General features: G+C 47.1%; 4 protein-coding genes across 6 annotated transcripts in view; 2 read left to right on the forward strand and 2 right to left on the reverse strand.

Annotated features, from left to right (window-relative positions):
• Positions 1 to 6,333, reverse strand: part of GPBP1L1 (GC-rich promoter binding protein 1 like 1) — a 32,128-nt gene extending 25,795 nt beyond the window's left edge. The window contains exon 1 of one of the 3 annotated variants that reach the window (NM_001277583.2): positions 6,254 to 6,333. The gene's annotated coding sequence lies outside the window, so the exon portion shown is untranslated. Of the gene's footprint in view, positions 1 to 5,359 lie in introns of all 3 variants that reach the window. The other 2 variants (XM_046944494.1, XM_040704664.2) reach the window with 2 other exon arrangements.
• Positions 5,225 to 6,650, forward strand: LOC121113434 (basic proline-rich protein-like). The gene is made up of 2 exons (XM_040705304.1): positions 5,225 to 5,284; positions 5,451 to 6,650. The coding sequence occupies exons 1-2, from the start codon at positions 5,225 to 5,227 to the stop codon at positions 6,648 to 6,650; spliced, it is 1,260 nt and encodes a 419-aa protein (XP_040561238.1).
• Positions 6,651 to 6,901: 251 nt separating this feature from the next.
• Positions 6,902 to 9,975, forward strand: TMEM69 (transmembrane protein 69). The gene is made up of 3 exons (NM_001389500.2): positions 6,902 to 7,028; positions 7,123 to 7,185; positions 7,780 to 9,975. The coding sequence occupies exons 2-3, from the start codon at positions 7,141 to 7,143 to the stop codon at positions 8,506 to 8,508; spliced, it is 774 nt and encodes a 257-aa protein (NP_001376429.1). The 5' UTR covers positions 6,902 to 7,028; positions 7,123 to 7,140; the 3' UTR covers positions 8,509 to 9,975.
• A 618-nt stretch (positions 9,976 to 10,593) lies between these two features.
• IPP (intracisternal A particle-promoted polypeptide) lies at positions 10,594 to 18,016 on the reverse strand. The gene is made up of 8 exons (XM_422442.7): positions 17,629 to 18,016; positions 16,988 to 17,419; positions 16,745 to 16,900; positions 15,826 to 15,993; positions 14,355 to 14,492; positions 13,942 to 14,064; positions 13,270 to 13,490; positions 10,594 to 12,339 (listed from the first exon to the last, which is right to left on the reverse strand). Exons 1-8 carry the CDS (start codon positions 17,999 to 18,001, stop codon positions 12,115 to 12,117), a joined length of 1,836 nt encoding a protein of 611 aa, XP_422442.3. The 5' UTR covers positions 18,002 to 18,016; the 3' UTR covers positions 10,594 to 12,114.
• Between the last annotated feature and the right edge of the window lie 5,915 nt (positions 18,017 to 23,931).

The following is a 23,931-nucleotide window of genomic DNA, read 5'->3' on the forward strand; positions in this document are numbered from 1 at the left end:
TCACTTGCAAAGAGAAAAAACAGTCAATGAAACGAACAGAAAAGGACATCCAGAAGTAAAAGACTGTGCTCCCAACGGGTATTACAGCCATTCCTCCCCTCACTACCATTTCCCAGCCCTACAAGGCCAGCACTACACAGTGGCAGGGCAGTGCACTGCAGTTGTTGCTACTTCCTGCCCCAGACAGTGGGACAACACCATATCCCTACCCCTCCCTCCACTTATAGCATTATTTCCAAACCTTTTTACCTCAAGTCCAGACCAACTCAAAGGAACTCAGTATTTATTCATCTGTGGCTACGATATGACACAAACACATTCACTCAGCACTTCTCAGCACGTATACAGCACCCACATTATCATTTACAAAGTTTATGCTCTCTGCTACGTTTTTCCTTCCAGCAGCTTAACATTTTCAGTGCATTCTCTAATAAAATACTATCAAACACTGGTGCAGAAATATCACCGAGGACAACCCAGTTTAAAACGAGTCCCACAGATATCAAATAAATTGCATAAATGTTCCACTTGTTTGGTTTTGGCCTCGAAAATGAAAAAGAGGAAGGAGCGATGCCCGGCCCTGTGCTGACCCGCTGCATTGGGCAGGAAGATCCCCTCTGGGTGCTCACAGTGCTTTGTGAGAGCTCTGTGATGCGGGCAGCCAAGCTCTGACAGACTCCCACAAAGTAAACCGAGGAGATACGGACGACATATTGTTCAACTGGTTGGAGTTGGTCTTTAAGGTTGTTTCTATTGCAGGGAATTACTGCCTTGCCATTCTGTATGCACGCTGTGTGAGTCAAGAGTTAAGCAATGTCATTCTTCTACCTCAGTGCCCCACAGTAAGTGAGGGAATACCAGGAAAGCGCCTGGGAAGAACCCTGAGAGGTTTCAAAGATCTTCTTCTTCTCCTGGGGCTTAAAAGACCTTCTACTCTCTCACATAGGATGTCTTTGAAAACAAATTAAGCACACCATCTCCTAGAAGAATCTGTACAGCCATCTTCAGACTGCAGAGGTAAAAAAATAATCCTAAAATTAATCCTAAAATGTCTCAAAAACGATCAGAAAAACAAGTTTACTATCAGCAGACTAGAGTCCATTATACAGGTATTCGCACCTACACTGGAGTATTTTTTTTTTTAGGAGCTGAACATCAAAAAGATTACCACATCAGCACTGTGCAGTGCATGTCTACAATCCCTTTTGGCTGTTCCTACAGCTCGGACGCCTGTCCCTGCAGCCAGCGCCCAGCTCAACACCTCCAGCTGCCTGCTCAGCCCCTGACCACCTGCTCTGCTCAGCAGGGACATGGTAAGCTCACCTCTCTTTACAGCCACTTCTGAAGACATCTCTCCATGTCAGTACTTAGCCCAGCAGAAAAAGGATGGAACAGAGCATTACAGGATTGAATACAGTCACATCTTTTTTTTTAGTAAATAAATACATGTCACAACCACTCCAATTTTACTGCTGAAGCTATTTAGGTTCAAAGTACTGATGGTGATAACAAGGAACGTGACCCACCTAGCACACCTGACAGCTTGCAGACAGCTGGCTCCCACTTCCACCTGCAGGTAGCCTTAACCTGCTGATGTCTGATGAGCCACGGGTGGTACAAAACCATCCCAGAGCTCAACAGGTTTTCAATCTTCACTCAGAGGTTCTCTTCTCAGCCCTTCCTTACAGTTCTTCTCACCCAGCCATAACCTTTCTCAAAGTCTGACAGTGCCACAAACTGAACAAAACAATTCTGCTGGAGACCTACCGCTCCTCAGAGGAATGGAAAAACTGCTTCATGACCTTATTTATGATGCTCCTATGTATTCCAGTAGGACAGGTGAACTTTCCTGACAGCAATGCTGCTGATTCATGGTAATTTAGGAACCACTACAAACCCCAGACACTCTCACAGAACTGCTGCATGTCTGCATAAGGTAATATTCCTAAACTTTACAATTTGAACCTCACCTACACTAAACAGCATTGACTTCAGACCATCTCTTGAATTTGTCAAGATCATACCACCTGCGTGCTTAGTAACAATAGCATTTTAATACAGAAAAACAAAACCACCAGACAGCACATGACCCAGCAGAGATTCCTGCTGCGAACACCCATCACTTGTCCCCCCGTGACAAGATGAGCTGAACAGACAGGCTCCTGTCTGTCCTGTCCTCTTCCAAACGGTGGGAGTGGATGTGCTCCCCACCACTCCTCAGCTGGAACTTCTCCCATCCCCACAGACTCTCAGCTCCCGAAGTACTGTGGGATACATTCCATAAGGTCCAGCCAATCTGAAGACATTTAAGGCATCTTTAACCCATTAAATAGGGCTCAAAATATAGGAAAGACAGTTTTCCAGAACTGAAAGAGCATAATATATTTAACATTTGCAGGGTACAAGAATTCCCCCACCAAGCTTTTAAAGATAGAATAGCATAGAAGGACTTTTCAGACCACCTCATGTGAATACTGATTAATCTCCGGTGATGGATGGTGCAATGGAACACAATGGCAAAACGCTCTCTCTAGAGTGTTTCCAGCCAGAGGTCTGCTGATAACTTCACTATAAATTCACCCACAACTTTCTGGGTATCGATAATCTGAGCCCAAAAGAACAGCAGATGCCCCACAGCAGACTCAGCCCTTTGTTTACAAGACAGTTGCTCATTAGGAACTAAGGATGACAAAGCACCAGAGCACCATGGTCACTGTCACATGCTGTGTGCTATGTGGGTCACAGAGATACCCCGGAAAGCAGCCCCTGCCACACTAAGCCTCTGTCCCCAGCATCACCCACCCCTGGCCACACCATTACTCTCCTCTGACACCACCTACCTGAATCTGCAGCAGATGCTGAAAATAAAAGCCCTCCATGGGAAATTCATTAAAATTTCTTGTATTAGAAAAAGCCGATTCCAAAAAACAAGGGCATTAAACTAAGTGTTACACAAACACCCTGCGTGCACACATCTTTGCTCCTCAGGAGGCACCAACATCGCACCATGAAGCTGTGATGTTCCTTTCAAGGTGGAGGGTAAGGCAGTGAAAGCATCGAACCAAAACGGAGCTCATGATTTAAGGATGGAATTAAAAATAAACAGAAAGCTGCTGGTACTGTTGCTAGAATGACCCTATTCCTGGGACTTCAGCAGCTCCCGTTGAGCTCTCTATCATACAGCAGACCCAGAGGCACTGGGTCATATCCTGCAAACTATTTGGGCCTGATCATCACCTCTTGTACACAACCTCAGTTACGTCTGGATGCACTGGTTCAAAGGGTTTGTCCCAAGCCAAACCTTGGGAGCTCAACCATTTCACATTAGTCATTTTAGGGAACTGCACATACCGACATTCTACAAAGTCTTTTTGCTGCTTAATTACAGAAAAGCCTGAGAAGTATAAAGCATTAAAGTTCTTCTCTTTGCCAAACACTTCTGAAGCCCAGCTAGAGAAGGTGGGAACTGACCCATGTTAAGCACGCTTTAATCGGGAAATCCCAACTTGTAGTCACGTAGTCCAATTGTTAATATATATGATTAATGTAGCTGATAGGCTTTCCCCCCCACTTACTGCCATGCGAGCAGCCTTGACGTGACCTCAACTCCTCAGCCTGCAGTGTTTGCACATACACACGTAGGACAGTGGGTATTTGGCTGCTATCGGCCCCTCTAAATCCGCTCCCAAAAATGTAAATTTACGCTCTGACCATACAATAACTCGCTCAAGTTTGGCACATTCCCAAAGGAACACACTACCTTCCACAACAGTGAAACACCACCCTGGTGCATGGGAGGCGTGCTGAGCAGAACCACATTGCTGCCAACTTCGCTGCCTTTCGTCAAACCTGACAAGTGAGGAGAACCCGACCCGGTGCGACTCTGCAACAGAAAGATGTGCACCACCTACTCGGGATGCCAGGCGCTGCACAAGTGACACTGCAGCAGCTCCTTACCCCGCCACGTTGGCAGGACAACATCTAAAGCAGAGAGAAAGCACTCGATCCCAAGTAAGTCAGCACAGGACTTACAAACCCCAAAGAGACTCCTCTGCACGCAGAGCGCCTCACCAGCTGGAGAGCTCGCTGGCAATGACCTTGCTCACTGTAACCTACAGCAACAGCCAGCCCACGTTTGTGCTCTCAGACAAAGCCGTACCGGTGGAGGAACCACCAGCACTTTGCTGAAAAGAGTGCTTCATGTTTTAGCCCTGCTTAACATAACCAGCTCCTCTCCAATCTGCTCGTACAGACAGACGAATGAAGCACGCCCTGAAGTGCACCCTGAAACCAAACTCATTCAGCAGCTTCAAAAATCCCCTAATGCTGAAACCACGTTAAGAAAAGGCAACTTCAGCTCTTGACCCAGTGAAGTGTTTGTTCCCGTAGTGGCACTCCTGCCGTTGCTATCCGACATCCCACGCTCCCAGAGAAACTCACAGATCCATCCACAGCACTGTTTTCTGAAGAAAAAAAGAAAAACCCGCAGCTCTCAAAGTATTTTTAACGCTTCCTGGAGCTGTTTGGGGAGCTTAGTTCCCTTTCGGGCCTTCACCCCCTTATTTAAAGCACGAATTCCAAGAGGCACTGAAGCCAGGCACGGAGCAGTGCCGGCGGTGAGGCAAGGTGACCGTAACCTGCAAACACATCTCCAAGGAGGGCATTTCTCCTGGCAGTCGGCACAGCGTGCGCTGACACCCGGGTTGTGATACGTATCACATCCACACGCTGCTCCTCTCCTATGGCAGAAACGTTCATAGAAAAAAAACCACCACCACCACCAAACAGGAGTTCTTTTTTCCCAAATGCCGGCTGCTCCCTGCACGTTTTCACTCCGAGCCCAAGCAGAATATCTGCAATGGAAACTTCTGTGCCACGCAGGATTAAGACTACAAACCAGACGTATAAAATATGCAAAGGCCGTGCTTCTTTACCAGCAGCTTCAAGTAAATGAGGAAAATGCCAACGAATGCATTCTCGCTCCAGCAAAGAACTTCCCGAAGTTCTCACAAGGCAGTTTTCTCTATAAGCGATCCGAAGTGACGTTAAAAACAAAGAGCTGTCTCTGCTGAAGCCGGTGATGCTGTCCCCTCTCCCTCCCGCCCCACACCTGACTCGCAGGCTGCACGTTTCCAGCCCCGCTCCCCAGGCACACGAGCGCAGAGCAGAGGAATCCCACCCCCGCGCGCCGGCGCTCCCAGCAGCGCCGTGGGCCGCAGCCGGGATGCAGGCAGGCGGCGCCGGGCCCCGCCGCAGCCCCACCCGCGCGCTGCGAGCCACCCAGGTGCGCTCCCACCCCGTGTTTACGTCCCTCCCTCGTCCGCTTCCAACCTCCCGGAATATTATCGGCATTACTAACGCCTGTGTCACACGGAGCTCGAGGGCAGGGAAGGCGGCGCCGGCTGACCTGGTCAGCTTATCCGAGGCGATTTTTAGCCGACGTTTTTAAGAAATTCCGCCACGGCCGGAAGGATTTCAGCAGCGGCTGCTCGCCTCGAGCCGGTACGGACAGCCGCTCTGAAGTTGCTGTGGGAACCCAAACTCAAAGCCCTCAGAAGGCGGCCCGGAGCGCGGCGCGCGCCCAGCAGCTGGGCCGGCACTGCCCGCGGCTGCCACCGCACCGCCCGGAGCCGCACGCGGCCGGGAGCGCAGCCGGGCGGCACCCGGGGGCTCTCGGCCTCCCGCCGCCGGGCCGGGCACACGTGTCGCTGCCGACCTCCTCCCCCCCCCCCAACCACCACGGAACGGCGGCGGATCGGCCCTCGGCCCGACTCTCCCACTTTCGTTTCCAACTCGCGCTCGCGCGAAGCCCGGCCCGGCCCCGGGGACTTTACCCCCGGCCTCTGCCCCCGCGCCCCTCCGTGACCCGGCGCGCCGCCAGCGGAGCGGTGTCAGGCTCGGCAAACTTTCCGCCGAGGCAGGAAACAATAAGCGCGGAGCTCGGCCCCGGCCGCCTCCCCCCCAACCCGGCCCGGAGCCCCCCGGGAGCGCGGCTCCCCCCGCCGCGGCGGAAGGGCCGGGGCCGTGCGCGCGGCGGGGCCCGGAGCGCCGAGCTCCCCCCGGCGGCCGCCCCGCTCCCCCCGCCGCCGCCGCCAGAGGGGTCCCGGCCTGGCGGGAGGCCCATCCCGGGCCGCTCCGAGGCCGCGGCGCCGGCGATCGGGGAGCGGAGGGCGGGGAGCCGGCGCCGGGCCCGGCGGAGCGGCGGACGGAAACGCCGCGAAGCGCGAGGAACGGAGGTGGGCGCCGCACTCACCGGCCAGGCCTCTCCCGCTGCCTCCTGCGGCCCCAGAACCATAACAAAGCTCTGCCCAAAATGGCTGCCCGGCCCTGCCCGGCCGGGGGCCGGAGGGGGCGGGGCCTGCGAGCGAGGGGGGCGGGGCCGGGAGTCGGAAGGGACACGCCCACTTGGCTCCGCCGGCGGCCACGCGGAGCGCCCCCCCCATCCCCGGCGCCCGCCGTCCCCAGCGGGGAGAAGGGTGCGCGCGCGCGCCCCCCCGCCCCACCAATCAGCGTCGTCCTGGCGGCCTCCGGGGCGCCGCGAACTACTACGAGTCCCAGAAGGCCCCGCGCCGAGCCGAGCCGTGCCGCGGGGCAGCCTGGGAGCCGTCTTCCAGCGCGGCGCCCTGCGCCCGTCCGCGTGCGCAAGTTGAGAAAATCCCGACGCCGGGCCGGGTCCGGACAGCCCCGGAGCCCGCAGCCCTCGGGCCGGGCGCAGCCGGGCTGCCAGGCGGCGCGACGGCTGCGCTCCGCGCGGTGTCCTTCTAGCACGTGCCGGGCCGCGCATTGCGTGCCGCGCACGGCCGCGCTCTTCCCGTGCAGCGGAACCAGAGGCGCCGTGCCCGTTCCCGCCCGGACAGCCGAGGCGGCGCCCAGCCGGAGCGCTCCCCGGCGCGCAGGAAGCGCCGCAGCCCGGCCTTCCTCACGGCCTGCCCTGCAATGTCAGCTCCCGGAGCGGCTCGCAGCAGAATATCCCGTGGTGGGTAAATAATCACAGGGCGCGTCGAGGCTTTACCTCTAAATACAGCACGGTAAGAACCGCACGTCTGAATACTGAGCGCGGGCTGCGGCACGAGCTGAGCTACTCGCGGTTCGGCCCATCCACCCGTTTTGCTTCTGTTCCAGGACCCGGACGAAGGAAGCATGTTTCATCTCGTACAGCGATGCTGCTTCCGCACGCCTCTCCAGGTAAGTTCCTGCGGGCTTTGATTTGTCTTTGAGATAACAAAACGTGCCATTGGAGCGTTGGGAAAAAGTGACTTACAATAGTAGGCATTCGTTCATTGCAGCTTTCCTGAGCACATCCTTTAGTTTTAGAGCTGCTTTTGGCTAAAGCTCAGGGTTCTTTCTTTTTAAATCAGTCTGCATTCCTTTTCTCTCCTATAATTACCATTACTGGTGCTGTTGAACGGTGACGGGATAGCAGCTGCTTTCTGGGGTGACGCTGTCCTGTGGTCATGCTGTATTGCTTTCTGGTCAGGCCCGATGCACGCTCGTTAATCTTTGGGTGGGTGGGAGAGTAGGTGGCTGCACAGAGCGTTTTCATAGCAAGTAACGTCTGCTTGCTCACTGGGAAGAGCTGAGCAGCTCTGCCAGCTGCCTTGTGAAAGCTGTACCAGCTTAATTGCTTAGGTAAAACATGAGAAAGCCCAGAGGAAGGGTAGCTGTGGGGTTATCCAGCCAGCAAAACTCCTCAGTTCAATATATTGCGGATACTCCAGGCAACTGTAGGACGATAATGCCTGTGTTGTAAGGTGATCAGAACAAACTTTTTAATTGCAGCTCCAGAAACTGACTGGTTGCAGACTACTCCTGCATGGAAAGAATAAGACGAGGTGCTCCTCTCCCAGTCTCTCTCTGCAGAGAAATGTTTGTCTTCTCTCAAGACCTCTGAGCCTCAGCAGAGCATCAGTGTGTGCAATCAAACTCCAGGCTTTTCACACCTCTTTCCCACTCTTAAAGAAAAAGCCTCCCCGAGAACCTTCCCTAGAGCCAGGCCTGTTGCGACAGAGTATGAAATCACTCAAGGATTCTCCAAAGCCAGCCCTTTACTTAAGCCTCGCAGGGCTAATTCCACTTGTTTCTATGCCGCTACTAATGGTTTTCCAAAGGACATACCACCCAGAGCTGGCATTCGTTCAGGTTACGTATGGTGCTGCAATCGTCTCTTTCATAGGGGGAATGAGGTGGGGATTTGCTGTGCCAGAAAACAGCCCAGCCAAGCCAGACTGGCTGAACCTGGCCAACAGTACCGTCCTTCCTCTGCTTGCCTGGCAAGCCTTGCTTTTTAAAGATATCTCTAGCAGTGCAGTAATGCTTGTACTGAGCTTAGGGATAGCACTACACTATGACCTTTCCCTCCTTCCTACCTATCCCCTTTGGTTTAAAGGACTGAGGATAGTGGTAACAGTGGTGGCAGTGTTATCACTGTTAACTACTTTAGCTGTGAAGATGGTTTCAGAGAATGAGCTACTTGACAGCAGACCTGAAAGGCAGAACACAAAACAATAGAGCAAGAGGAAAAAGCTGTTTATTTGTTAATAATGTATTTGTACTGAGGTCATATGGAAATAAAGACTTATTTGTGCTTAGAAGTCATAAGATGGCATTGATCAAGATGCTTATTCTTGGAGCAAGTAAGTTCATAGTAAGTATGGGAGGGAAGGATTGTAAATACTGATCGTGTCCAAGGCAGGGCAGAATCTGCCATTACCTATAGAGCAAAGCATCATTCTTGAGTGAGATTAGATGAATTTAAAATGGAGATTGATGTGATGTGGGTATGAAGTGCTCTGTTCTGCATTACTGAAGTATCTGGTTTGACTGTAATGTGATAACATTCTGTGGTAGGGAGAACAATGATGTAGTGGTGCACGTTCTAAATAACGTCGAGGTGAAAGCAGTAAGTTTATCACTGAAAGAAATAGAGAAGAATTGTGCACCTTCAGTTCCTATTTTGTGGAAGTGGAAAAAAAACTACCAAAAACTCTACCTTATTTCAAATTGAAATATCCAGAGCTTAATCACAGAACTTAAAGTGGAAAGAAAGGACAGGCAAGGTTTGTGGTGGCAAACCGGTCAGAGTTCACCTGAAGTATACCATTAAGCTGCCATAAGGAAGGCTGGAAGGGAGAACTTTTTAACTTCAATGAGGTGCAACAAAAAAAAAGATTAGCTTACTATTCAGACTTAAATAAAAAGGAGAGCCAGCCCCTCTGTTCCCAGATTTTGCTTGGTCTTAGGGTTACTTAACTGATGAAGCTGCTTGCCACACATAATCATAAAGGACTGTCATATTCCTAAGTTAAAGTTCTGTCAATTCCTGCTTAGTACGACACAGATCTACTGCTAACACTGGAAGAGCAGACAGTAGAATTGGAAGAAGTTTGTGTCTCCCCCTCCTCAACAGTAGGTTTATTTGAGCACCGTGGGAAGGTACAAATGCAGCTGTGACCTGCGTACTCTCCACGAGTAGCTGATTATTGACAGAACTTCGCCCACAAGTCATCTTAACATAATTTAGAGGACAAAACAAAAGCCCAGCATATGGGTTTTCTTTTCTATTCTCAGCTACCTCAAGAAGCTTAATACATTGTATGTGAGCATGTTTACTGTAGGCTTTTTATCTTAAGTACAGTATAAGATGCAAGAAGAAAGACAGTGTGATATCCATGTACCCTCAGGACCAATTTGTATGATCCTCATAGTACTTGTAAAGCACTAGTCTTCATTGTTGATTAGTAAAGAATGAAGCACCTACCATAACTTAAGTTTTTCTGTTCGTTCTGCAAAAAACAATTTAGGAAACCTGCCTAAAGATGGTGCCATCTTCTTCTTGTATGGTGTTGCTGAAACAACAGCTATGTCCATGAATCTCATTTTCATACCCTATTACCTTCCATGTGTTAACAGCATCACATCCCTAAATCAGCACTGATGTTCTCTGAATATAAAAGAAATAAAACCTTTATTTGCAAACAGTGTTATTCTTTCTTAAATATGACAACTTTTAAAAATGGATCCAGACAAGAGCATTTCTTTCGGTCTGAGTCAGGGAAAGATTGCTGAGCAGCAGAGAGTGGTTGATTATAGTCTCCGAGATTGGCTCAAACATCAAAATCAACCATAAGAACTGGAGAAGGCGGCTTCATACCAACAGCAGACTCCCTCAAGATAATCTAAACCAGCAAGTTTATGGGAAAGGAGGAGAAGTGAATGTATATAGTTCCCCAAATGAATAAAATAGAGGGAAGGTGGTGTTTCTCAGGTGTCTCAGAAAGGTTCCTAAAACACAGATAACAAGACTTAAGAAATACTACCTATAATTGCATTTCAGAGAGGGCTGCATGGAGCTGATAAGGCAGCCACCCTTGGTGGAAGTCTGAGTGACTTTATACTGAAGAGGAATTAATGAGTATTTTACTACAGAAGTGTGTTAGTTGCAGCTTGAAGCAGTCAAAATGTATAATCAATCTCTCCCAGTGTCCTACCAGGAAACACGACTTCCAGTTAAAGAACAGGACAGCTTACTAGGTGAAAATAGCAATGACACAACTCATTGTGGTAGGAAAATACCCTATTCAAGAGTATTCCATATTCAGTTACCAAAATGTATTTTATTACAAAAAACTGCTTAAAACAAGTTCAAACTTGAAAAAAGACAAATAGACATAATTAAGAAATAATTTTTGAAGTAAAATGCATACACTGATTGAGTGATCAGAGAAAACAAATGCTCCATCATCTAGCACATTTTAACCCGGCAATCTCAGTCAGTTAGAATGCAAAACCTGGATTCTTTATGTACCTGCAACACTGACTCTGGGGGCTTTTACTCATACATTAATTTGTTAACTGTATGAAAGAGATGTTGGGTTAGTATGAGTGCTTTGTCTCCATAATGCTGGCTTCCTGTTCTCTGACATTCCAGTTGTGATTTTATGTTCTAGAGTAACACTGCCTCTCAAGTTCAAGCAGCTTCATTTCAGACTCCTATCTGAGTCATCCAGAGCTGTGCAGACAATGCAATTGTAGTGTGCAAAAAGCAACTTCAAGTACAACATTAATAGATGAAGCTAGAAATAACTCCAAACTCCTGCAAGTATTCTAAGAGTGTATCCAAGCTAAATGTGAATTCCGTAAGGAAAGACACACTAATAGCATCACTTTAATGCTGAACGCAGCTATTTCTACTACAAAAGGCTCTGTTCACTCTAGTTTGGAAGAGGCAAGGTACAAGATGTAGCAAGGATGAACATGTGAACCTTGTATAAGAGCATATATTTCAATGCCAGATCACAGCATGTCACACAGCGTAAAACACAGTTAACAAAGGAAAAAGAAAAACCTTTGCTCATTTTTTTTTTTAGGTTTTTAGTTTAAGAGCTGTTCTAACTGCAAAAATAACTAATCTAATAAATGCCATTTCCATTTAAAATCAGTTTATACAGAAAAGGAGCTCTATTGTCATCACTGACTCCACTGAGTAAAAAAAAGCCTGTGCTTAAGTGGAATGACATTATTAGAACTGCAAGAATAACTTTCCATAACAGGAAGTCCTCAGCCACTTACCAAAGTTGGGGGTAAACATCTAAATGATATTTAGTGCCCATGCCCTGCAGAAGCAGAGAGGCTCAAATGCATCTAGGTCCTAAGTGGAGGTACCAAGTCTCTCTCATCTCTTCTTTTTCTTGGTTTCTTTCAGCAAAGGACAACTAATGCTAGTCAAATAGTCAGCCTGCTTTTATCAGCAGGGAACTCCTAACCATCCATAGCAGTCTTCTTCTGGGCTGTAATGCCAGCTAAAGATACTGACTGACACATCTGAGGTCTAGTGTCTGTAGCGTGCTGGAATGATTTCTTCAGATTTGTACAGGGCAAATTTGCTATTTAATACATCTTAATCCAGTCATAAGAGGCATTCCTACTCTGGGATAAGCCCATTTAGTCCAAAGGGCAAGAGTTTTAGTATTTCCTTTTGCTTAGGAAAAGCCCTCTGATCTAACCCCCGTCTCTACTGAAGCTTCTCCTGACAGAGGAGGTTTCTGACCAATGAAACCAGAAACCTGAGGAGACAGATGCTCACTCATTCCTTGGATGAGTTTTCTTCCTTGCACTTTACAGCACAGCTACACCTCCTTCACAACGGCTGGTGATCATGTTGGCAATTTCAGTCCAACTGTCCATGTGAGGGTTATAAACTTCAACAGAGTCAGAGGTTACCGGAGCAGCAAAGTCATGACTGGGAGCACGGCCTCCCGAGGCATAAAGAAATCCATTCACAGTCACAACACAGACACCAGCTCTTGGCATCTTCATTGGTGCAACTTCAACCCACTTTTCCTAATGAGAACATGAAAGAGTCAAGAAGTAGTTTTAGGGTATGTCCCGATTCTGATAAAAGCAGCTTTTTAACCTCAAAGACTGAAACATATGTTGCTACGCAAACATCACAAGTTCAAATCTGCTATGTGTATAGTATCAAATGTGTAATCAATACTGTAATGCCAACACTTCCACAAGTGGTCCATATCATGCTAGTCTCTAAAGAACAGATCACATCCTGTCCACACAGCACCCCTTCCTTTCAGTCAATGCATGATGCAGTCCGTCTCCAAAACAGAGAATGATATGCACTTGGCACTTTGAGATGGGAAACAAGGAAAACACATTCAAGTCCAACTGCAGAACAGAATGCCACGCTGGAATATGCTGCTTTTAACACTAGCTTCTGTTGCAAAGAGCATCATATAAACACGAGCAATAATAGCCAGGACTAGTACTGCATTCAAGGTGATTTTTCTAGTTGCACTGATACAACCACTACATTTTGATGCAGAAAAAAAGATCCTCCAGTTATGCAGCAAAGGGCAACTCTTAGTTGTTCTCCTTAAAGAGAGCGTAATTCATTCTATCGCAGAAGGAGAAGGGGAAATCTCCCACTACCTTAACTTCGTCAAGTATTTACCAAACTATGGAATACCTGAGCTTGGTTAGCTTTCAGTTTCCCAAAAGCATGCATACAACATGCAACATTCATGAACACATTGCTCTGGGTCAGATCAGCAGAATTCTACAGGCTGGTTAGGACAGACAGATTCAGCAGTCACTACAACTCCCTCCACCCCCAGCCCCACTTGGATTACCAGCCAGTAGGGAAAGAAAAACTGGAAATTGTTTTTTTCTTTTTAGAGGAAGAAAGCAGGCTACTTCTACAGCATTTTACATAAAATTCACAGTCTACCTTTCTGAAAGGAAGGGACTCTACCATACCTCTTCAAAGGAGTATCTCTCTACAGTAGCAAGTGCATCTTGAGATTCGTTCCAGCCTCCTACAGCATAGATACAATCATTGAGAGCAGCTACACCAAGATATGCTCTTCGGGTGCCCATGGGAGGAAGCTCAGACCAACGTTTAGATATTGGGTCATAGACTTCAACAGAACGCAGCTCTACTCCTTCATGGCTGATACCACCAACAACATAAATCAGACCTGTAGAAATATAGTTTTTCCTACATTAGGTTTCATAATATGAAGTTCTGAAGGACAGAAAATGCTTCTCATGACATCCATTTCAGCTTGCCACTAAGATGATTCAAGAATACCAAACTTATTAACAAGAATACCACACAAACCCCAAAGACTAGAGATAAATAACAGCAATACTAGGAAGGATGATCAAATGTTAATAGATTAGCTGGATAATCATACCAACAGCCATATATGGACTACTCTCACGAGATAAAAGGCAGTAGACAGGGAAAGAACTCCATAGTGTTATTTCTGTAGAAATACATGCTAGAAGGACAAATGAGCAAGGCACAGTCTTCTGCAACTGACAGCTCAGAACAAGACAAAGGTGAGAATTCATGACTGAAACATAACTGTTTCTGAAGAGCTCCAAGAGCCATTGGGTTTTGGAAGCAAACTTAACAATACTCACCTTGTATTTCACAACATCCAAAGTAATAACGGGGCACAGCCATGCTTCCCACCACATCCCAACTATTTTCTTCAGGATCAAATCTTTCAATTGTGTTGCCAATCTCTGCTCCAACCCAACCTCCTGCAAACGACAAGAAACACGGGAAAGAATTTAATGGTATGAAGCTGTGTCTAAATCGCAGGTAACACAATGAGTCCTGCAATAGAACAACATCAATTCTGATAGGGAAATAAGTTAGAGCTGAACAATAACTAATCCAATCCACAAAGATTTGGTGCACTAATGCTCATTTAAACAGCTCTTTTCCCAAACTGCAGATTTGCAACATGAAGCTATTAAAGATCAAAACAATTTACAAGTTCTGTGAATTAACACCTCTAAGATTAACCTCACCTAATGGAAAGAATTACCTAAAGCATAGATGGCACCATAGCATGTGCACACTCCCAGTCCACAACGAGGATGGTTCATGGAAGCCACAATGGTCCATTGCTTACTGACAGGATCATAACATTCAGTACAGTCAAAAATCATTGAGTCCTTCTCACCTGCGTAATAAAAGAAAGCACAGAGACATGGGACTTACACTGTATTGCACTGCAGATGCAAATTTTTCAACTCTTCCCAGGACAAAAAAAAGCATTAGAATACAAGATTTTCCTTTCAGCTAGCCAAACAGCCAGAACAGCAAAAGCTTCATTGGTACCCAGAACTGAATCATCACTAGAAATAGCTTTCATCAACAGTTCTCTGAAACATTACTGAAAACAGAGGAGTAAACAACCAGTGCTATGCACATTTTATTTTGCAGCACAACTGACAATTTTCAAGACTAAAGAATATGTTCTGTGGTGACAAAAACAGTATACATATGCATTCCTTAATGATTGGCAGGTAGAGGTACTCATCACATCCTCATGCAAACATGCATAACAAGCCTTTCCAGTAGGCAGACAAGAAGATGCCTTGCCTCTCATTCTGTGTGCTTCTACTAGATTAGAAGTGAGAGAAGAGATGCGATTATCCGTAGTACACAAAGCCTGCAGAGTACCTAACACCTCTTAGTATATAGATGTGTTCAGATATGTCTACCTGAGAGTTGCCATAACACAAGAGGAAAGAAGGTCACTAAAAAACTGCCAGCACTGAACCCCAAACCAGTACACTCACAGCAGCCACAGTAGAGAACCAAGATACCCTAATTCAGTTGTTACTGAAGCTAGCATTTATATTACCTGCTGCTGGCTTCCTCAGTACCACCTCAAGGAAAATAATTTTTTAAAACTCTACTCATGGCTTCTCCAGTATCTACATAACAGACAAGACTCTACATCTCTGAAGGACATAAATTCAGTCAGGAAAACTAGAAGTACTGGACTTCAGACTGCAATTTTAGGCCTATGCAATACTGCAGGCTTACTTCTGAAGAAAAAGCTCATCCCCAAGAGTAAACACATCCACAAATAAAGCACAAAGCACTGATCCCTATCGAGTAAGGGAATCAGTGCAGAACACAACACCAATAGTGTCCTGGCTACTTAACCACTCATTTGCAAGGAAACAAACATCTGCATCTATGAATTCTAGCCTAAGAAGGATCAAAATATAACAACAATTATATACTTACATTGCACTTAAGGAACAGGAATTCACTCTACCACTACAGGGCATATATTCCTAAAATAAACACAACCTATTCAGCTTTCTGAAACCATAGCAAGAGGACAACGCCTCTCTCTGATGCATATCAGCTCTTCAGTTAATTTCGTTAGGTATTCTCTTTCAAAAGAGCATAAATACTTCATATAACAGGCATTTACTTAACATTTATATTACCATTAGCATTATGAATGTTCCCAAAGTGCTTGTTTCAGGTGTTACCTCCAATGGCATAGACCATTCCTCCAACAACAGCCACACCCAGCCCACTGCGGGCCTGGTGGAGGGAAGACACTGTAGTCCAGTAGTGGCTGAAAGTATCAAATCGCTCCACACAGCTGAGGGCTCTGCTGTCACTCCAACGTCCTCCTTGCAGTCGGGTGTACCCTCCTAGAAAGCAAATGGAAAAAATCACAGCTGAGTAAGAGCTTCCTGCTCAACCCCATGCTCTTAATAGAGGAAAGCCCAACAGAAAATCCATAGCAACAGCACTCTAAAGTTAGTAGGAATCAGACTTTTCCATGTGTGATGGAGAACTAATGCAATTTGGAAGAAAGGTCACCTTGAAGGTCAGGTAACTTGTGCTACTACACTTCCCTGCATCACGACAGACATTCATATTCTTGGTAAAATGCAGAGACCAATCTTTGCTATCCTACAGTTATGTTACTTCTCACAGGGTGGAAAGAAAAAGTACTCCCTTTCAATACAATGCTGTAGCTCTGGTGAAGACTTGCAATTGGAAGTATCCCATCAAATAAATATTCTAGACAGAGACAACATCAACTTTCAGAAAAAAAACAAGACGTGCAGGGAATCTTTATATGCCAGTATGCATTTCCTGAGGTGAACCATGAGCAAATCCTATGCTGATTTGCAGCTTTCCACCCAAGGCAAATAACTTCTAAAAAGCAAATCTAGGCTTCGAATGCCATGTGATAACAATGCACAATATGAATGCTCCCTTGCTGTGCATTTTTTTAAGTAGAAAGCAGCCAAGACTGCATCTAAGCCAGATGAAACACACTGCTTTTGGTATTTTTGCATTGAATAAAAAGTAGTCCAGTATTTCTGCCAGTACTATAATACAAGATACTACTTCATCATTTGTTGTACAAGTTTCAAACAGCCACATTCTAACCTACTGCATAAAGGTACTTCCTGGCTTTCCTCCGTGGACGACCTTTAGAAGCTTGCAGAAAACTGCTGACCTTGTTTTCTTTGGGAGATTTACAGACTTCACAGTATTCTTTCAACAGAGTTTGCAGGGCCACACGAAGGCTGAAATCTGGAATACCTTGAGGAAAGGAGCAGATTAGAAGAGACGTAGTTAAAAACAGCTTGTTTGAATACAAACATCTGTCACTTCGCTTCCTGCGCTCACCTTCTATGTACTTTAAGAGTCTTTGAGCTGGCAATAGAGGGAATCGCACAGGCTCCAGCACTTCCACTACGTACTTCCTTCTTCTGCCCAGATCCTTCAGAATCCACTGCATGGCAGCCAGGAACACCTGGTACTCGTCCTCAATGCTCAGGTCCTCACTACGCAAGATCTTCACCAGCTGCTCCTTGCTCAGCGCCAGGAACTCCTCCCCTGCCTGCACCTCCAGGAAGTGCGCGTGGATGTAGCTCTCGGTGAACTCCAGCAGGTCGTGGCAGGCGATCTGCTCGGAGAACTGGAAGAAGCCGATGCAGTTCAGTGGGTCGATCTGGCCCTTCAGGAACTCGCAGCACAGCTCCACCACCTCGCTGAGCTGCAGCATGTCCGCGGCGACGATCAGCTCCTGCACGTTGTGCTCGCTGATGCTCACCACGCCTGCGGGCGGGCACAGGACGGCGGAGCTCCGCTGTAAGCCGTGTGTGGGCAACCGACCGCTGCCAGAGCCCGTCCCCCCCCTCACAGCCGGACCCCACAGCCCCCCTCACAGAAACTTCCCGCCCCACCACACAACGGGACCTCCGCCCCCCTCACAGAGACCCCGCGGCCCCCTTCACAGACAGGAACCCCCCCAGCCCCACCGTTACCCGTGTAGATGAAGTCCAGCAGCGTGTGGAAGATGCCCGCCTCGACGCCCGCGATCCGCACCACGTCCCGGCCCGATTCCTTCATGCCGCCCGCGAAGAGCGCCGCGAAGTACGGGCTGCTGGCCGCCAGCACCAGGCGGTGCACGGAGAACGCCTCGCTGCCCACTTCCAGCCGCACATCGCAGAAGCTCTGCCCGACGCGCAGCCGGTTGATCTGAGCCAGCAGGAGGCGAGCGTGCCGGTCCGAAAAGGAGCTCCCGCCAGCGCTGCCCACCGCGGCACACGCCATGACACTCACTGAAGCGCGACCGCCCGTCCCGCCCTCTGACCGCCCTAAGGGGCAGAGCTCGCGCATGCGCAGCCCCCCCCCCATCGGCGCCTGCAGCGGGCGGTGCTCGCGCCGTTCCGCAGCGCATGCGCAATGCAGGTGGCGGGAGAGCGCGCCTTCGTCTGTGGGGCGTGCGGCCAGGAGGGGTTGCGGAGGTGGCTCCAAACGGCTTCGAAGTGCGGCTGCCTTCGCAGTGTTTGATCCTTTGTCTGTGTGCCTGCCTGGTCGCTTGGCCCTGTGGAGCCTGTTTGCTTGCACTTCCGGCCATCATTCCCACGGACCTGCTGCCTTCTCTGTAAGGTGCTTTCTTCTGTGGGTTTAAATCAGCCTCCTGCTAGGTGCGGTCACTGCCTGCGGTGCTGAGGGCGATCAGCAGATGGAACAGGCTTCCCAGGGCACGGAGTCTGCTGGGGATCAAGAAGCATTTGGAAAATGCTCTCAGAAATGTGGTTTGGTTTTTGGGTGGGTCTGTGTGGAGCCGGGAGTTGGACTCTGTGGTACCTGCCAGTCCCTTTCAGTAAGGAATGCAGTGTGAGTCTCTGTGTGGTGACAGTGGCCTCCTGCACTGCCTTACAGACTCCCTCAGTTGTGCTCCTCTCAGGCTTACCTCTGCAAGCTGGGTTCCCAGGTGCTGTAATCTGTTTGTGAGGGGGAAACTGACAGCCTCTCCCTACAGGATGGCCCCTCGCTGAAAGAAAGGCATGGAGGCCCTGGAGTGTGTCCAGAGAAGGGCAATGGAGCTGTGAGGGGTCTGGATTATAAGTGTTATAGGGAGCAGCTGAGGGAGCTGGGCTTCTTCTGTCTGGAGAAGAGGAGGTTCAGGGAGGACCTCATCACTCTCTACAACTCTCTGAAAGGAGGTTGTGGTGAGGTGAGGGTCAGCTTCTTCTCCTTGTAGCTGTGATAACGAGAGGTGATGGCCTTAAGTTGCACCAGAGGAGGTTCAGGTTGGCTGTTAGGAACAATTTCTTCTTCCAAAGAGCGGTGATGTACTGACACAGGCTGCCTGGGGAGGTGATGGTATCACCGTCTCTGGAGGTGTTCAAGAACAGCAGAGGTGTGGCACTGAGGGATGTGGTCAGTGGGCGTGGTGGGGTTGGACTGGATGTTTTGGTGATCTTTTCCAGCCTTAACGATTCTGTGATTATATTACATTATTTTTTGAGGAGAAACCACAGCTAACCTCTGCCTGGGGGAGTCCCAGAGAATGCAGTGGTGGGGGCTGTGTGTCCTCAACAGTGTGGCATTACGGCCAGCACTGCCTGAAGGATGGCCAGCCCACACACCTACTGTTGGTATGGCATCATGCTGCATTTGGGCCTTCCTCTTCATTCCAGTATGGATGCTTCATCACAGCGCCTCGTAGTACCTTGGGGGTTCTTGGGGTCAGAGCTGGTCCTGCTGCAGGGCCATCTTTGTGTAATTCACTGAGTCACTGCATGTCTGGGCACTGACCAAGGGAAGAGCTTCACATACTGAGATACACACTCACATTCCCTGGGTCTGAAAAAGCCAGCACTGATTCAGAGACAGAAGCATCCCTCCTGACTTTTCTACAACCATTCCAGCAACATGACATGTAGCCAAATTAAAAAAAAAATAAAATCAGAGAGCCTCTTGGAGCAATTCCATATCTATTTACTGTGAGTATGGGAAAAGGGAAAAATGCCTGCTTACAGTTACAATGGTCATGGCCCCTCAGGCTTTTCTCGTGATTCAGCATTTCGTTGTAATAACTTTTAAATGTGCTTCCAGAAAAGAAATCTGAATTGTGATACTCTCTGGGGACTGTTGCTTTCTCCATTCATCAGCATTTTGTTCTTGACATTAGAATGGTAAAATGACCCTTTGAGCTGGTCTTAAAAAAATATCCATTGAAAATATGTGCTTGGATAGAAAAGTAAGGTTTCTGCAAGTGCATGTGTTGGGTGCATGCTGATATGGCTCGATCTAGATTTTAAGCTAGGCTGATAAATTCTTCGGGAATTTTCTTTCATTGATGAATCAGTAAAAAAAATCCGGAGCCGTCTTTGTGCTGACATTTTATTCATTGGAAGTGGCCTGTGAGTAAAAGGCTTAGAATTCTTCCCAGTGCTCGGGCGCAGGCTGATGTCAGCTGTTAGACGCTTGGCCAGCATTAGGATTTCACACCATAGTGCCAAATTTACAGGCACAGAATAGCATTGTTGAGACTGCTAATTTTGCCCTGAAGGCCTGTCCTATACTGCATTAATGTGGCTGACTAGTTCTATGTACAGAAGAGGGCACTGCTTCAGCGTGTTTCTTTTATAACCACGCAGAGGCCATACAAGATGGAGCTAATGCTCCCGTGTGCTACTGTGCATCTCCTAAAGCAGAGTAGGTTTTGGGTTTTTTTTCTGTAATTAATAAGTCTGTAAGTACATTTGACAGAGTGAAATTGTACTGTGTAATGAGAAGCCTTTTGATTAATACCAAGAGTGACAACACATCACAGTGAAGGAATTAAAAATGACTTCAATTTTAATTTAATAGGTTCCTAACATGGTATTTGTCAGCAAGCTAGCTGAGTACTGACTGACCTATAGGACAGGTGACAAAAAAGGCATGGTCAGTATTCCTCTGTGTGCCCCATTTCCCACACCTGCACAGAAGTGCTGCTATCGCAATACGAAGACCTCTCAGTGAGAACAGTCTGAAAAACAAGATTTTTAGGCTTTCTGCTGAAAAAGCCCTGTGCTGTGCCAGGGGGCCAAAGCACTGCAGTCTTCCTTGGGTATCTCATGGAGTCCTCTGGCTGCTCAGATTTCTCTGTTTGAGGGCTTCTCTGGAAAACCTGTTCAGACGTCTGGACAGTGCTCTGCTGAGTAAGGTGTCTGCTTCCACTCTCAAATCCTGCAGGTGGTGCTGTCTGTACAGGATGATATTTTCTGAACGTGCAGCAAAAATGGGTGGCTAGTACATGTTACTTGTCTGGGTACTGTAGTTCTCTATTATAGGAAGATCTTAGATTTTTTTTTTTCTTCCTGAACTCCATAGGATGAAGGGCTTTTAGTCTAAAAAAACCCACAGGAACAATAATTAATTTGAAAGTGCAGTTTTGCTTTACTGTCTCCTGTACCTATAGCTTTGGGGATCGTTTTGATATAATATTCAAAGAATAATCCCAAAGTGATCCTTATGACACTTGATTGCTAAAGTTCTCTGTTGCAGAGGAGATGTGAAATTCAGACCTTGGCTATGTATAAGTATGACAAACCTTGTGGAATGTTTTGTGATAGGGAATCACTTTTCAGTTGCTGTTTTTCAGCTCTTCTCTCATTACCTGCTGTAGCTGCCGTTTGTATTTTAATATGCATGACCTACCAGATGAGGAGCGTTGAATGGCTCACCAGAAAGGAAAGGAGCTCATATCATGCTTTGGTGTCCAGCTCACAAAACTCTCATAGGATGCAACCGTTTTTTGCTCCATTTCTTTGTATTTCATAAGAACTTGAAGGAAAACTTCTAGGGAAGCTGAAACTGGGGAAGTGCAGAACCACGAGAGTTTATGCGGATTGGAAATATCAGTAGTGCATTGAACTGTGCTTTTTACACTTCCAAGATACCTTCGTTCTGTTAAGGCCTAAACTTGCCTATGTGTCACATGGATACCACTGCATGCATAAAGCAATGATGCACATCGTCAGTCTCAGCCCATGCATGTTTTCTTAGTGAAGTGGTGGAGCTGTGTGCTGTGTGATGAGTCCCTATGGAACTGGTAATCATGTTGTCTACTCTCAGTCAAAAGCCTCTAATGAGCCAGAGGCACTAGATTCTAATTAGATACCCACACAAACTTCTTGTTTGCTTAGGTGCACTTAAGCCTTAGTGGCTGAAGAAGCTTTCCTTCAGGGTCTGGATGTTTCCCATCTTAGTAGGAAAATTCACTGTGCTTTACAGTGAGATAACGAGTTTTCCAGACTTAGGCCAGATATGGGGAGGCTCTCTTGGCAGGATTGGGCCAGGCCCATGAGCTATTGCCTTTATTTCTGCAAGAAATAATGAATCTTAACAATTATTCATGTGTGTGTAGGGTAAAGATCTGAACTGGAGTTGATCAAAGATGGAGAACAAGAGGGGTCTTCAAAGCTAGCTTTTCTGCATAGGCAGCCCCAGGGCATATGGTTTGCATGAGAACTTGAGGTTTTCTTCCCCCTCCCCTGCCCTGTCTTTCTATCCTCAGCTTTTGTGAACTTTTATTGTCTATTTTGGAATTATCAGATTGATTAAGTACTTTCATTACTCTTGCTGCAATATGGCTTCAGGTAAGGGTGACATTAAAGTAACTGCCTGATAAGAGAGTTGTCAGTTTAAGCAGGTTTAGCATTCTTAAACTTGTTATTGAGAAACTCTCCCAGTCGTCCACTTAGCAGTGAGAAGCAGGCTGTGCTGGACTCCAGCTGAATGGGACCATGGCCTCCAATGGGCACCCAAACCCAGCAGAGAAAACAATCAGAAAAAGAAAAATGTTTACAGTGTGTTCCAGCAATTCTAGCATTGTCATCTGACTTACTTGTGTGGAGAGTTTTATATTCAGGGTACACTTACCTTGCATGGAAGTTTGTTGAAATTCCAGTGAAACAGGAACATTGTGCAACATGTGGCTACAGTTCCCTACTGGTTGGAAGATTCTTGTTTAAGCCAAAGGTCTGGAGCAATTCCAAGCAACTTGATTTAAAGTAAACATCCTGGATGCAGTGTGTCAGATACTAACACAATATTGTTTTAGTTTTTCTCATTTCTCCTGTGGGAATAATCATTCCATGAAGAAGGAAAGTGATCTAATGAGAGAATTAACTCAAGAGCTTGAACATGGAATTAATCACAGCTGTCTGAGAGGGGAACCAAGGCAAACTCCACAGAGAGCTCACTGCATTTCCAAGGAAGGAGGCCAAAAAAATGCTAAGACTCAGATAGCAGTTGGTGATCAAAACAGAGGTAGGAGAGAGATGCTTTTAGTAGCTAAAGGGAAGCAAAAATGTGCAGCAGAAAGAGTTTCCTCCTTTCATTTCTGTGAGATGTTACATCTCAATAGGAAGGGATCTCTGCAACCTTTTCTTGGGGGTGTGGGAAAGTGACGGTTGGTTTGGGTCTGATCCTCATTTCGTCTTCATGCTTAGCTGAAGCAGGTGATTGATTTCATAGGCTTGGTGCTTTTATTCACTGTTTGCTGGGAGTGGCCCTGCAGCTTCACACTGATCTGCTCCCTAAGGTGACTTTATTGAAGGTGAAAGTCTTTTTTGTCAATGAGAACAATGAGTTTTGCTAGAGAATTATCAGTCTTCAGGCATATAGGACATTTAATTTTGCTATTAGTAAAGGTTGACTATGTTTCAAATTGTCATCAAAATTCTTATGCCTTTTGGACTGTTTACTTAACTTTTCTTGTCCAAATTACTGTGTCTTCTCCAATAATAAAGGAGAGGAAACACACAACAGACCTCTGAGCTGTCTGGAGTATGGGGCAACATTTAAGTAGAGTCCTGGTTATGCAGAGTGTTGGAACAACAACAGCAACAACAAAAAAACGGGAGGAAAATAATAACAAAATGTGCATAAATTCAACTAGTTTGATTCCTTTTATTTTATATAGCCATTATATCAATACTAGGAACATGTTCTTTCTCTCAGAAAGTGTTGCACTTGCATTTACAGAACGTGTGAGCTGATTTTATTGAGAAGGTGGATGGAGTTCCATCTCAGTGTGCAGGGATCTCTGCCTGATATCCACCACATTCCACAGCCTGTGTGTGTAGTGGGGTCATTCCACAAGCAGCGCCTCTGTGGAATGTGAGATACGTCGTGAAGGCTGTGAGTAATTGCTAGTAGGATGTCTGTGAGTTCTGTGTCTGCGTGCTCTGTGAGTCAGGACATCCACAGTTCTGTATATACCGAAGTCTTAAAAGATTAAAACTACCACAGTATAATGTTTTGACCGTAAGTGGCACTGGTGA

This window comes from Gallus gallus, chromosome 8, assembly GCF_016699485.2.
Source record: "Gallus gallus isolate bGalGal1 chromosome 8, bGalGal1.mat.broiler.GRCg7b, whole genome shotgun sequence".
In the NCBI taxonomy this organism is placed as follows: domain Eukaryota; kingdom Metazoa; phylum Chordata; class Aves; order Galliformes; family Phasianidae; genus Gallus; species Gallus gallus.

Coding starts and splice junctions, on each gene's coding strand:
- LOC121113434 (XM_040705304.1), top strand. CDS start 5,225: ATGCAGGCAGGCGGCGCCGGGCCCCGCCGCAGCCCCACCCGCGCGCTG. Junction 5,285..5,450: donor GCGCGCTGCGAGCCACCCAG/GTGCGCTCCCAC, acceptor GACGTTTTTAAG/AAATTCCGCCACGGCCGGAA.
- TMEM69 (NM_001389500.2), top strand. CDS start 7,141: ATGTTTCATCTCGTACAGCGATGCTGCTTCCGCACGCCTCTCCAG. Junction 7,186..7,779: donor GCTTCCGCACGCCTCTCCAG/GTAAGTTCCTGC, acceptor TTTTAATTGCAG/CTCCAGAAACTGACTGGTTG.
- IPP (XM_422442.7), bottom strand. CDS start 18,001: ATGGGGGGGGGGCTGCGCATGCGCGAGCTCTGCCCCTTAGGGCGGTCA. Junction 16,901..16,987: donor ACTCTTAAAGTACATAGAAG/GTGAGCGCAGGA, acceptor CCTTTCCTCAAG/GTATTCCAGATTTCAGCCTT. Junction 13,491..13,941: donor TGGATGTTGTGAAATACAAG/GTGAGTATTGTT, acceptor ATATTTCTACAG/GTCTGATTTATGTTGTTGGT.